This window comes from Trichoplusia ni, chromosome 21 (assembly GCF_003590095.1).
Source record: "Trichoplusia ni isolate ovarian cell line Hi5 chromosome 21, tn1, whole genome shotgun sequence".
NCBI classification, from domain to species: domain Eukaryota; kingdom Metazoa; phylum Arthropoda; class Insecta; order Lepidoptera; family Noctuidae; genus Trichoplusia; species Trichoplusia ni.
Genome location: NC_039498.1, coordinates 1,808,412 through 1,824,125, shown reverse-complemented (window position 1 = coordinate 1,824,125; position 15,714 = coordinate 1,808,412). Strand labels below are relative to the sequence as shown.

General features: G+C 32.1%; 1 protein-coding gene across 1 annotated transcript in view; it reads left to right on the top strand.

The window, feature by feature from the left end:
• Positions 1-5,850: 5,850 nt before the first annotated feature.
• Positions 5,851-15,714, top strand: part of LOC113504304 — a 124,875-nt gene continuing 115,011 nt past the window's right edge. The window contains exon 1 of the mRNA XM_026886561.1: positions 5,851-6,542. Within this exon, the coding sequence (XP_026742362.1) occupies positions 6,390-6,542 (153 nt within the window). The 5' untranslated portion in view covers positions 5,851-6,389. The remainder of the gene's footprint in view (positions 6,543-15,714) is intronic.

Sequence of the window (15,714 nt, the reverse complement as noted above, 5' to 3'; positions counted from 1 at the left end):
TTTTTTCTTAACTTTTAATAAACATATCGATTAAAATTGTAAATTATAATAGAAATGTGAATCATTTAATATCTCATTTATTAAAAAGTTTTTTTAAACACAGCTCACTCAAATGTATTTAATTGGCATTGCTTGTCACATTATTTTCTACTGTCAGTTTCAAACATTTGAGTGAACGTCATTTTAGAACATTAAAATATTCAGTTTTAATTTTGAATATTTTAATGAAACTTGTTCTGCCAACCAAGTCTCGCTGATTTCTTAAATCCACACTTAACTAACAAGTTATTTAAAAGCGATAAGGTCATTATTTTTATTCATTGATAAAAAAAAATCATCAGAAATGATTTAATACGATTTTACACATTCCTTTATAATTAAAATCATGTTTACACTATAATTTCACTAGTAACATACGACTTTTCGCTCACACTAAGCATTTTCCAACATTTTTGCATCTTATGGTTTTACCTATAAGGTTCAAAATAACAAACCTCAAATAGCACAGAACACGCTTTCAAAAGATGCTTATTTACCATAATTATACTGTTTCGAAATAGAATTATCTAGAAAGCATAACTGTCAAAATAATAACCTAATAAAAGTTCAGAATAAAGGACTGTTTTTGTAGTATAGTGCGCTGTGTCTTGCACCCACACCTACAATAGTCGTATCACAGAAGTTAAGATTTGCTATTAGTTTTGCTCGTAAATTAATATCACTGCTCAATATCTTATATTTTTTTTAAATTTAGAAGAAAATTTAGAAAGGACACATAATATAGGGTTTTAACGGGATGTTTCAAGTATCTATATTTATACGATGGTCAATGTCTGACTAGGTAAACTTGTATAGGCTGAGCATCGATTCGTTAACCCCGGTTTTTGAAAGACGCCTTTATATCTATAATACCCGGTCGCTTCGAATCACTGTGTTAAGTGATGTCCAACAAGTTAAAAGACTGGATTTAGGTCCGACAAGTTCTGGATGGATTTCGGACTTATTGTTCAACATTTCATAACGAATTTCAAATGTTTATTTAACAATAATATTTAACTAGCCTTGTCGAAACTTCTTTGGAAAATTGCAAAAAAAAATGTACCTGTAGCTTATGGCTACTAAACAATACTATTTATCCGAGTGCGAGAAACACAAAAACGGGATATGGAGTTTGAAAAAAAGAGAAAAAGAAAACCTAATTATTGTAATATTCTATAACTATTATTGTTATTAAAAACGAAACAAAATTTTACAATCTTTAAACTTCAGCAATGTACAACAAATAAAATATAACATAAAACTTTTTTTTACACATCCAACTTAATATCATCGGTTATCAGACTGAAGCTTTATCTACTAAGTAATTATTCAAATATCTTGCTTACAAGGCTTAATTGATCACGAAAATTATTAATGCTACGTCGACATATTTTGGCAAAGACACATAATTGACCAACTTTTAATAATGTCAACGCCATTTTGTGGAAAATCGATATCCTACTTCAGATGACAAAAACGGTCATGTCCAATATGATGAATTTCTCTAAATATATGCTTAAAAATGGTTAGTGATAATTTTTAAGCAAGTATTTTGAAAAGAAAAAGATTAGATTTAGTGTATCACTATTTTGGTATGGAAATAAATATTGCTTGCATAAGTTGCTGTAAAATAGCTAGAAGAATTAATGTTGTGATATACGGTTTAAAAAATAACCAATGCTCATTTACTATTCGCAACAGTACAGAAAAAATATCATAACTGTTCTATCAAATTCAAGAAGGCGGGAAAAAATAACTTTTTTATTCTCTTTATTGGAAGCATTGTAGAGTTTCACCCATACAGCATATAGCATTTACAATTTTTACATTAAAAATATTTTTTTCAGCAATAGATGTAAGCAATTTTTTCAAGAATGTTTGAACGTTTGTGGAGACTATAATTAATGTTACTTGGATGTTTTGTTATGTTGTATGTTTGTACGGTTTGTTACTGATTTTGTGAATGTTGAAATAATTAAGTAGAAGATGCTATGTGAGTTAGATATAGCTGTGTAAAAGGCTCATTAGATAGATAGCAGGTAACTGTAATCTCGTAGCTTCGATCCTATTAGTTTACGCAGAAGTTTGCAATGTTAATTTATTTACAATCTGAAATTAGATTAAGTCATCACTCGCATGGCATCTGAGGATTATGCATATTATTAGTTAAGGTAATTGAATTAATTTGTACAAATTCGTGGTTTTTTTTTACTTGTATGTATTTGGAATTATTTTACATGGCAACACGCATTTATGGTATTGTAATGCTCGAAATGTTTAAGTTGTGTTTTTTAATGTAGCTAGCATGTATGTATGAAATTCAAAATCTTGAGAAATTCAGTCAAGTTTGAATAAATTGAATAAAATAAAAACAAATTATGCAGGAAATGTTGCCATGCCTAAAAGTAACGTATACTTATATTTATTAATAATATTATGTTAAAAAATATTTAAGCGGCTTCTACAAAGATTTTCTGGATATAGTTTCTTTATTTTAACAAATACAAAAACTATTAAGCGAATTTACTAAAATATAATACATAGCATATTTATTGCATTGAATTAAATAGTTTTTCCTCTAGATTTTCGATTGTGGCAAAATTGCATTGTACTCAATTCTCTTAAAAAAAACAAGTTAAATAGATTGCCAACATTATAAAAAATTATCGAATCAAAATTAAAGTCTTAACTTTCTTCCCTAGGATTTAAAACGTAAAACTCAAATTAAATTTTTTGTTTGAATTGGCAGTCTTAGAGCCGAAACAAAATTGCCACTTTTCATGCTTTTATTCGAATCGGATCAAGCACACCCGTATTCACAAATAAATCAATAATTATAATCATTATTTATTATTGAAATAGTTTTAAATATGGTAAATTAAACTTTACTCGCACTTCCCAATATTTCACAGTGCGATTTTGTCAGTCGAATTATTTAGTGAACAAGGTAAATAGAATAATATACTGAATTATATCAAGTTTTTAAATATATATAAAAAAACTCTTATGTATTTATTAGTCGTTAAATTATCTGCTGTAATATAATTTATACAATAAAGATCATGACATTGGTTAAATATTGTTTCATTTGCTTGTTTGGTGTCATTCCCGCGCATTTTTCGGCTCTCCTTATAATTGCATTCCATTTAACGTTACTGTGAAATATGATAAACTCATAAACACGTCATAAAACACAGGATCTTAAAAATAAACTATGCTTTGCGTTTTTTAATATATATTATATTATATAAATGATCTGCTCTCCGTTAGTCTCGCCAAAACTCGAGAACGGCTGAACCGATTTGGCTTTTTCTTTACTTGAAGTGGACGTGGATATCAAAGGGGATGCATAAATCGTGATCAAATGGTGTCAATGTTGCCCTAAGCCTAAGAAAGATTGCCGTGGCCCTATTTAGTATAAAGGTAGGAAAAATTAAGTGATAAAATGCAATTTAATTTAAATGAAAATAAATACTTTTAGACGGTTACTATAATGTACATTATTTATTTTAAGACTATGGAAGACTTACAGCTAAATACAGTAACCATAAATAACAGAATGATTATCTGACAGCCAATTATATTCCTTTTAACACGATTTTACATTTCACAATTTGCTCTAGAAGATGCGATTACAAGAAACAAATAGACTTGCCGCCCTAGACATACTCGGTGTAAATAGAGAAAGAGAGAACCCCCCCCCCTTTGGTTACAGCATAAAATTTCACTATTTTTTTTGTGTGTTGGCGATGACTTTTTTCCAACACGTGTTGCTTTTTTCGAAAAGCCATATTGCCGTAACAGACTTCCATTGCATTGTCGCCCAGTCACCTGGTCACACCTAAAGAAGTTTTAAAAACATCAAAAACTACTTTCCTCTTAGGTAACGTCTTCTGCTGTTCAAACCTCAAGCATTCGTAAATCACACAAATGCTTTTCGTACGCGGTAATAGAACCTGCGGCACATCTTGGCATGTTGACCTATACCATTGGGCTCTACGAGTACACAAAAGTTTTATATTAAAACATAATAGAGTTAAAGCATTACTTACTAAGTTAAAAAATATGTAGGTCGCACGCGGCCTACAACATGCGTGGTGTATATTTCTTTCGCTGCGTTTGCGGTAGTACACTCCAGTGACCAACGCGCTTATTGTTGCAATTCGTTACTCTCAACTCTACTCAACCACATTAAAAAAGAAGGAGCAACTATGACCCTGTACCAGTGTACTTCTGATATTCATAATAGAATAACAGGTGTTAATGTAAATGTGTTTGTTACAAATCCAATGTTATCCAATATCCGATCGTCAAGAGGTCGTTTTAAAACAGGATTATTCGTTACACGGATTATTAGTACGTACGCGGGTGAAGCGCAGGCGCCTACTAGTACCTAGACTACCTAGCATATAATTTATCCGCCTGAGTTTTTATATGCATATGCATGTTGGAGGAAGTCCAGTCCTGCCAGATTCAGCAGAATTTTTATAGACATTAAGCATTAGCTCCACTGCAAATTCAATGACTAAGGCTTATTTTAAACGGGAAAAAAATAGAGTGACAGAATTAGTTTTATAAACGAATTTCTTAATTGTTTAATCATGGCAAAAGGAGTTATATGGTGGATCCAGAGACGGGCATACACTGTCATTAAGAGGCTCTCCCCTTGCTTCTCTTTTTTGTTATAAAAGCTAATTTTTTTCAGTGTGTTGAAGAGGGCCCCGATTCTGTCATTTATAATGGCTGAAGAATGAATGAATTTGTCAATAATCACATTCTCGTAATGGCTCACTGATTATCATCGATGGTATAGCTTTTTCTAACGCTAAATACAAACAACAGCGTTGTCGACTCCACAATTCACCCCCTCTTTTCGGAAACGATATTTTAAAGATTTTTAATTGATAATTTTGATTGAGATTAGATTACAGATATTATGACGACTCAAATGATAATCTTCTAATATATAAAATTCCCGTGTCACGATGTTAGTTACCGTACTCCTCTGAAACGGTTCGAGCGATTTTTATGAAATTTTGTATACATATTGGGTAGTTCTGAGAATGTGTGAGTGATAAGGGTTGCTCACACTAAAAAAAAATATTTTATTTTTTGGACGAAATTGTATGTTTTTATATTTTTTATAATGTCGCATTAAAAATATATACAACTAGAAAAAAGAAATATTCGGCAAAACAACGTTTCGTTTGTCAGCAAGTTGTTTATAAAATAACGTATTCGCGCTTTCATCACTTTCAAAAGGTCAAAATGCAATGGCAGGCTCTCAGATTCGAGCACTTCCTAGGTGATCTACTGCGAGAGAAAAACTATAATTTTCAAATAAAACAGTTTCGCCGTAGTTTACAGAAGAGAGATAAAACGGTGAAAACACTCATTTTCAATGTTGCAGTTAAGTATATTATTTTCGAAAGTACAGTAAACCAAAGTAACTAGATAAAGATAAGCGCATTTTCAAATAGCGCGGCACGACGACAATATTAATGGATCTTAAGTAAACTGGAAAAAGACTCTAAATAATCCTTCTAAACAAAAGAAAAGAAAAAAGTTATAAGAATGTAAATATAAAACTTATTTTATTAAGACTGAAAACGTCTTTTTACTTGCTTAAAAATATTTTTTCTACGATTTCGAAAATCATAAAACTTCCTTCGTTCAAAAGAAACTTAGTCTATGGTCACAAACTTATTTTCTTTCTTTTATTGTTTTTGATGACTAAAATTTAAGTAATAAGATAGCTCGTAATTCTAATTTATGAAAACAAATTAGTTAAATAAAATAAAAGGTTGAGTTATAACGTTAAAATTGTAAACCATAATTATTTGCGTACAACGGAACGCAAATAGTAGAAGTGTTTAGTCTATGATCTGACAAGTAACCTCCAGCGTCATTTCTGTACTTTTACAATTTTTATAGTTATTTTCTTTTATTTTGCTGATATTTTACATTAAATAATATCTAATTATTTTTATTTTGAGTTTTTAAACCAAATAAAGTGGCAATATAGTGAAATATTTTAAGAGTACAGAAAATGTAAGAATTGCTCCCGCGTGTTTCCTTCCCGCGCACGTCGTACGAGGTGGAAGTTGGTCATGGTCGTCCGCCAAACGGAAAGCCGCCATGATGGCTTTCTGTAAAGTACGCTCAATATGTAAAGTTTCGTTATTGTTTTTCATTAATTGTGACTGAGTGCGTGCAAAAATTAATCATGGGAACGAACTAGAGTGTGCAAAGTTCAGTTTACGGTCCCTTGGGACCTCCTAGTGGAGCTATAAAGTGTTTTATAAGTGCATTTTTGTGTCGACGCTAGCGTGTTTTGTTCTGTCAACAAAATGTCGAAGCTCTCGTTTAGGGCGAGGGCCCTGGATGCGTCGAAACCAATGCCCATATATCTCGCCGAGGAGCTTCCGGATTTACCGGACTACTCGGCGATTAACCGTGCAGTACCTCAAATGCCTTCTGGAATGGAAAAAGAGGAGGAAAGCGTAAGTATTTTGCGCATTTAGATGTTAAGTCATCGGAAACTACTGTGTGTCGGCCATTACGTTATGTTTCTTATTCTCACCGCTAGGGGCGGTATTATTTCTGTAGAAATTAAATATATTCGGAAATTATTTATTATTTAGGTTTTACCCGCAAACTAGGGCTCGCAAAAATTCTCTCCGTAGTTCATTTTTTTTAAATAAAATTAACCGCGGAAACTTTTATGCGAAAGTTATTGTCAAATTTTGGCGCGTTAAACGACCACATGGTGATTTTAGCGTGCTGCGACTTCGTTGCTAGAATTATGTTTTTCTCATTTATTTGACGGCAGATTTTGCTGGATTCTTCTGTATGTTTTTGGCGAAATTGTGTAGAATTTGTGGTTTTGAGATGATAGGAAACCGGCCGCCGGCTCATATGTTATTTGTTTACAAACAATGGATGCCGGCAAGCCGCGTAACAATTATTAATTTATTATCGACGTTTTTAAATCTCAACACAAATAAAAACATCAACAATTACGGCAGATTGAATGATAATTGAAGCGAATTATTTATTTATTTTATAACTTTGGGAATTATTCTAGTTTTAAAGAAAATAAACGCTTTATTTTCGTAATAATTTTGATCATACGTTAGTGATTGTTTAAATCTTTTTTATTGTATTGACTACATTTTATTTTAATATTTGTTTTATTTTTGTTTACAATGGATAATGGTGATTCGCTCATTTGCAACTTACTATTTTTTTGGTGTCTTGTATTAGCCTATTAGGTTTATTTTAAATGAGAGTGCAAAGAAAGCTAGGGTTTCGGTTTTATTTAATAAAAAAAATTAATTAAACTCCATAATAACAGGTTAGTTGTTAAGAAAGGTATAATAGGTTTTTTATTTTTATTCAATTTAACCCGCATAAGTGTTATTCAGAAACATCTAGTCCAATTATTTTGACCTTATAAAAAATGCACTATCATAGTAATGTACATTTTTCAGGTTGATATCAATACCTAATTATTTGAAGCAATTCTTAAATTTGTGAATTACTTACTAAAACAAATGGCACCAGTTACTCTATATCAAACAGTATAGTTTGTTTAAGTGTGATAAATACCGGAGTAGAGTATAAAATTTTGTAGATCATTTAATCTATTTTAGCTATGCCCATCATTGGGCAAAATAACAATAATTAATTATCATTCAAACTCAAACGTCTGGATCTGATATGGTTGTCAAATGTAATATCATTTTTGAAGTTTCTTAAACTGTTCATATCATTTGACTTCTTCTACGAAACCTCTATTCCAATATTTGCTCTAAGATACCATCGGTAATAAAACACTATATATGATTATTTTACCATAACCACACTCGTATAATAAACCATAAAATGTTGTGCAAACAACATATCTTGTCACTTCACTGTACCATTGAAATCACTCTTTGTGACTTGAATTTATGACCGCTGATGATTATCTAAGTACTTGAAATAAATAATCTATTGTTAAAAAGCCCTGTTGTGGTTTTTGCTATGCTTAAACTATCTTGTGACCTTGAGAGGATTTAATACTATAGAAGGGCTTTATTACTGGAACAAAGGCATTTTGTATCATTATGTAGGTTTTAATAAGGTTTTTAATAATGTTTTTAATATTTTTACTTAGGGATGACCAGAGACTGTTGAATGGTTATGGTAATTAAAAGGTATTTGATGAGTTTTTACCTGAGTGGAAAGATATAAACGAAAAATACGAATCTCATCATCATTGGCCTAGCCTTTTCCCAGCTATGTTGGGGTCGGCTACCAGTCCAACCGGTTTCAGCTAAGTACCAGTGTTTTACAAGGAGCGACTGCCTATCTGACCTCCTTAACCCAGTTACCTGGGCAACACGATACCCCTTGGTTAGACTGGCTGTCAGACTTTTTCAAGCTTCTGACTACCTGTAAGGCCTGTCAAAGACGTAGGAATAACAGCCGGGACCCACAATTTAACGTGCCTTCCGAAACATACGAAACTATGGAAAGATATACACAGTAGGGATCATGTAAACTACACCAATCCATAATAAAAATGTCCCACTGCTGGGCAAAGGATTCTTCCCATATTTTTTATTTATTTATTTATCTTCAAACATTTACCATTACAGGCTAACTCAATGCGATAAATGCGCCTTAACATAATTATTCATACTAATAACTAATCTATTGTTAGTTAAGTTTAGTCATTAAAAACAAGACAAAGATACCAAGTGTATGCCTTCATGTATCATATTAACTACATGTTAAGTCTGAAATGAAATAAAAGAGAGCCAAAAGTCTAAATAGATACCAGAAAATTGCAAATAATTTGTCATTTTATGATATTAGACTACAAATGTCTCTGTCTACAAATGTCTGTGACTCTGAATAGGAGGCTGTGGGTTCACCAATCACTGCGATAATGCACTCTACGGCAAAACGTCGCAGCTGACTCATGCCGTATCTACAGTTGCACACAGTTGAATACTCTAGACTTAAACTCTGTTTGTGTTTTTTTTTTTTGTATATAATTCTGCTACTAAAACGTATTTTCCGAGTTACGAAATTTTATTACATGAATTACTTATGCATATAATATATCTTTTTCCAATTTAAGAAGGTACTCCCAAACTAACTTGCCGAAGTTTTTTAACTTTTTACTATCATAACAATTTTTTAAGTTGATGTAGGTAGCTTGTATTTGTAAAACTTCGTAAAGTGCTATAATATTTCCCCGGCAACTGGGACTTGACCTTACCGAAACGTGCAAGCATTCTGTTATAAGACTACTTAAAATCGATTATGGAAAAATATGGCAGTCGCTTTACTTAAAATTATTTGTTCAATTCGGACGATTAAAGATACTTACGCGTATATGTACTTTCTTTAATGATCAGTTCACTAAAAATGTTATTTTCTGGCTATCGTCAGAAGAAATGACTGATAAACTCTAAATATTGATTCTATTTCTGTATTTTCTACTGTTAGTTTCGACCACTTTGCAGAGGTACATTTTCATTGTTTGACCTTCACGTGAAATTTTGTGTACTCTTATGATTACTACCTTTCATTGGAAAAAATCATATTATCCATACATATTTAAAATTAGCTGTACCTACCCTGTAAATTACTACCCCTACCATCCCTAGTCATGTTTTATCTACCTATCATCGAATAGGGTAGGTAAAATCCCCTCGAGGGACAACTCCCTGACGCTTATAACTCCCCAAAGGTTTGCGAGTCCTGATGTTTCGTTACCCTTCTATATTTTTTGCTAAACCTATTTATTTAGCGTTTTATTAAGGTTTTAGTAATATCATCTCGCCTTGTACCGTTAGAAGTAGTTTAATTTGTTATTCTACCGGAAACTAAATCAAATAGTTGTAAAATTCTCGGAATTTCAGTCAAGCTGATGCCAAGAGTCCTACGTAAAGTATTTAAGGAAGCCTCCCCCACTCAAAAGTCTAGACATCGCCGTAATAGTTTGGTGCCTAGACTATCTAGATAGGTAAAAAATTACTCAGCTGGTTGGGTTATTCGTTTTATAATAAAACTCTTGAGAGTGTATCCAACCTAGTCTTAGTGTTTTCTTTTAATGAGTGTTTTAAATAAAAGTTGGACCGTTTTCTACGTTTAGTGGTCTCTGTTTTAGTACAATATATTAATATTTTTTCAGAACGCGATATCTACTCATCACGAATAAAGGAAATAAACGTCCGGAAATCGTTCTGTAATTTACCAAATATGAATATAAAAATATCATCAAATTGGCACTTATTATACCATTTAACCGTCTCAATAATGGACTGACACGTCATCGTAACAATTATAACTGTATTTAATAAGTAAAAAGGTGGCAACCGCAAATCTTAATCCAAAGTCTGGAGGTTTTTGTAATACACGTTCCGAACAGTCACGACTATTTCCCATTAGCAATGATTTATGCCGCTTCTGTCTTCTCATGATCCTAATTAATCTCATTAATTGTATTTTATCTAGATTTTTGTCAGCCATTGTTGCTCCTTGATTTATTATATCGGGGACTAAGGAGTATTAATATTTGAATGATGGAGTAGCGTTGTAGTTTTAGCCATTTTACTGCTTAGGCAACGTTTGATAATAAAAAAGGGCAACCAGGACTAAAAAGATCAACTTGATTTAAGAGGTAGCTAGCTGATCCCCTATGAGCCGTAGGGATATAGGACGAAATGACTAATTACTAGGCTTGAGTAGTATTAGTGTTATAAATGAAGTAGGTACTTTTTTTGTATTAAGAGGAAATGTAAACCAATATTTCAGAGTGTTTCTCGAAAATCCATTGTGTATCCGTGCCTAGACTGATATTCTTATAACTTAGTTATCGAACCAAAGTGCATCAAAGTGACATGTGACCGTATTATTACGTTTTAGAACTGTTATTCAACCCAGAGATAGGTATACAGTATACACTATACATGCAGACATACAGATAACTTTATCCCTTCATCAGAAAGGAATTATGTCGGCTTTAACTTTTCGTTTATAACTGCGACTGACAAATGGATAAATGCGTCAAAGTCGTTTTAAATCGTAATCCTTTTTTAGCTTAACGATTTTATGGAACCTAATGACAGAGTTTATAGGTTATAATAAAACACTAGCTCCTTCCCTCGGCTTCATCTGCGTGGATGGTGGTTATGGCTTTTGTGATGAGGTGAAAACTACGAAATGCGTAATATAAGTTGTTCATGTGAAAATCCGAATCCAGAATTCTAACTCAATCTTAACTTACAACTGATTCAAAGTCGGTCTAGCCGTTGAAGCGTAAAGATTTAACAAATATGCAGACAAAGACACACACTTTCTCTCCTGTATAATATTAGTGTGTTACACCTCCGGGACGATTTGCCTAGCAGAAGGATATCAACAGGCTGGTCTTATTATATGTTATTATACAACCTCAAGAGTAGAAACTGGTCGCAACTATCAAGGTCTCAATATAAACATAATTTCAACGATTGACTCATACATTGTTTTGTACGTAACGAACAGCTGATAACATTTTCCATTGCAAGACGCGTGCGTAAACATAGTAGTCATACAGGTATTTAATATCACGCTTCTGATTTACTTTTGATATAAGCAGAATTGTGGTAGTGTAACGAATGGAAGTCTAATATGTAGAACTTCTATGCTTAGTAATATTAGTTTAAAACAATAGTAACTCTTTTCAGATCCAAATAATTATAGTTTCACGAAACAGTGTAATGTGTGCTTAAACGTGGTTTCAATTAATTATTAACGTAAAGGAAGGCTGTTCAGAAGGTCTATTTAAGTTCTAGCTTCAATTAAAAGATCATGATTATTTTCGGTCTTAAAGATTTGTCGACAGATCTAAAAATATAACCGTAAGTAATACAAGATCTATTGAATAAAGCCGTAGAAATGGCAAAAGGGATCGCCTACGCAATACGCGGAATTTATCCAGTCTTGGTGAAATGTGGGTATGCAATAGTACAATAAAGAAAAGAATAATATAACGACCGCATCGCATGTGTTTTGTATCTTCTGACTACCTACCCAACAGAGTCGTGACTTACATGTAATATCTAGATACGAAAATTCGTGAGGCTATGCTGTAACTACGATAAAAAAAAAAACATTTTTGCTGTAGTAAGTAAACTTATAAGTATTTGTATGTTTTATACATTATTATGATCCTATAAGAAGAATGGTGATTGCTAGGTTTAATTCGATAATTGTACCGTCAGATACCGCAATGATTTTTAAGAGTATTAAATCAGTAGTTCAAATAACACGATACTGGAATTTTTAATGTTTGTGATGTTTATAGCTTTTGCTTACAAAAAACTCAATTATGTTCAAAATTATCACTCTTAAACATATAGTTTTCAAACCATCGATTTGCAAAATATGAACGCAATGTTTTAGAAGAATGCATGCAAAAATGCCTTTTCTATACGGGTCCAGTATTCGTAATAGCGAGCGATCCCACGAATATAATTAATGGCTGCCATTACAAATAACACTAATGTATGTAAACAGCTATTTATCTGATACACAAATGAGGTTGTTATACCTGTCCTGTAACATTTTATGTTAATGCCAGCGAGAGAGCAAGCTTGTTATGTCATATTGTAGTGTAAAATTAATTTTAGTTTATTGTGAATTTGCTCGAAACCTGTAAAGTAAAACAGTAGGAACGGTTGATAGATATTTTAGTCAATGCGATAGAATATCTTAATATAATATATAGAAACGAATCTTCATGCATTTAATACTTAATTAGAAATATGACACAATGTATTTAAAGTAAGTTTAACGTTAACAATTTACCACATTAATTACATGTATCGAAAGTAGAACTAATGGCAGAAGAAAACAGCACTTACAGGTGCTGCGCAATATTGTAATCGAATACTTAGTTAGGTATATTGACGCAGTAAAATCTTTAAAATACTTTACGTTAGTCGCGCCTCTGTTAGTGGAAAAATCTAGACTGGTTTTGTCGACAACTTTACTCAGTTTATGCAATTAAATAACGTAATACACACATATTATGTGCGATTGCGCACGGTTCTCATTTCTATTGTAAAGGGCTTAGATAATATTATTATATTTCATTCGTAGTTTTAAAATAAAATAATGTTGTTCATACTGAAGTACAAGAAGGACGGTTGTCTTAGGAATATTTTGAAAGATACATCACTTGAAAACACTATTTGAGTGATTTTCTAGTGTTTCCATACTTGTAGAAAAATATTTGCATATTAGGAACTAGAGCTAAATAACGGTGCGTATTGTGTAATGGTTAGTTTTTTAAATTAAAATCATCAACTTAAGCAATTGCTGTACTTTGTTGAACATATGCCTCTTCCATTTAAAAAGCTGCCTAAATCCTACTATTATTGCTTTAAATGTGCTTGTACTTAAATCCCCCTAAGACAATCCGTAAATTTTCCCCTATTTAAAGACCTGAATAACTAGGTACTATTTAGACCACTAAATGTCTACTCCGGTGTCTCCATTCCTTTATCATAGTCTATAATGCATAAACCATGTTTTTCTATAACTCAAAAGCATAACAGTTACTTTCATAGTGACATTAGTCATCTCGGCGATCTCAAAGGTAACATTGTTTTTTATATCAACCATTACTCCACCGTCTAAAGTACTATAACGTGTGGATGTGAAATATGAGGTTGTTTGTCATGTATCACAAGATACCGAGGGAGGGCGGGTAAAGAACTTATTTCAGTAACGTTTTAGATTTAAAGAGAACCATTTTTAAGCAAAATACTCGACGATTCCTTAACATTTTGACCTATTTTCCGAACAATGCTTAACTTAATGAAATTTTAAAAGAATTTTTAATTTGAAGCGTATTCACTCGGGAGTGAAACAAAAATGCAATAACATTTTCGTTTATTAATTAATTAAGCGAGCTCAAAAGCCGAACGAAAGCTGCTTTTAAAATTAAATCTCACATCAGGTAACGATGTATAAGCTTCCAATTTTTTTTTCACGTACCTTATTTTACATAACAATAAATTTTACAATTTGTATTCAGTGAGTGATTCGTTTACCTCACCGGATAGAAATGCTATAGACGGCTTATAATGTTATTCTTTTTATAAGGATTGCGTGTATAAAAAACTGGTTTGATGTTAGGACTTGAAACGTTACGTAATCATGACTTTTTGATGATAAATTGTGTTTAAGAGTTAACTATACTTACATAATACACACACTTATGTGTTCTTATGTTTGTGTTTTAAATAAATATGATACCAGTTCAGTTCTGTAAGATGCAAAATAGTTTTTTCATCATTATTTTCAATTTAGGTTTCAATAATGCTGACGTTAATCGCTTTAAATCATCTCTATTGAATAATGTACAAAACGAAATCATTTATATTTTTAATAAATTATCCAATGTAGTTAATTTAAGTACGCATTGATACATAAATATCCTATTATTATAAATTAAAATTCCTGTTTCAATATAATATGAATGTACAATTTTAAAGCTTCATATAATCTTCTTATATTACGACTACCGAATTTATTGGAACTCATTTATATTTCGATCAGGCACGCAATTGATTTTCGACCGGAGACTTTTCGTTTGTTTAAGAACGTCGACTCAGTAACTAATTTATTTTGAATATAAAATATAATTAATAAGTTAGCCCGTTTAACTCTTGTAAAAATTATCACTGGTGTCGTGTAGGGAATTCAATTTTTTGCTCTTAATATTTTGTTCATGGATGAATAGGTTTTGTAAAGGTATATTTTTAAGTTTGATTAACCAGTATATGTGATGTCATGGTCGTGAGTCTTGATTCAGTTATATTGCGGTAGAATATACGTTTTTTTTTATATAGAAAAGAAGAACAGTATAGTAGGGATATTGTAACAATTGAAAACCAATATCGAGAGTTGATTCGATCCTTTTAATTTGATTCAGAAAAAAATACCGCTGTTTTGATTTCGCCCCTATTTCTGCAATGCGGGTTGTACACACAAAACCAATATTTCATCTGACTGCCAATCAAAATTGACCTATATCGAAATTTAACGAATGTTACTCATATTCGAAAGTATATCTTGAACTCTCTGCTATATCACTCGAAACTTTTTAGTGCAATCAAAATGTGGTTTTATGATTTCAATAGCAAATAGTCCCTTTGACCCTTCTTTGCTACGGCACGCGCCGAACCAGTTTACAACACCCCAAAAATAAATTATTATTGGGCTAGACCCAGCAATAATCTCTCATACTACCACACAAATTCCCCAGCGATAACCTGACCCTTGCTGGATTGTGCTCAGCTGTTCTACTAAGGTAATAGTTAATTATAAAACTAGTTTGACGTCTTATAACCCGATAAAGATCATATTACGCAGATAAGATCCTATCTAAACGAAATAAGACACATTTTATGTGAACAATCATTTTTAGTGAACCATATCCAATATGGTTTGAGCCGAGGGTTGGTCGTCAGTAATGAAATGAAATTGCTGGCGTCTACGATAAAGAAGCGATGACGTAAGCAACACATAAAGGGCTCGAAGGGATCGTTTAACGGAAACAATGTGTAGTAAAATATCGTTTACACCGGTAAAGGCACGGATGCAACTTTGTTTAAACCTTTG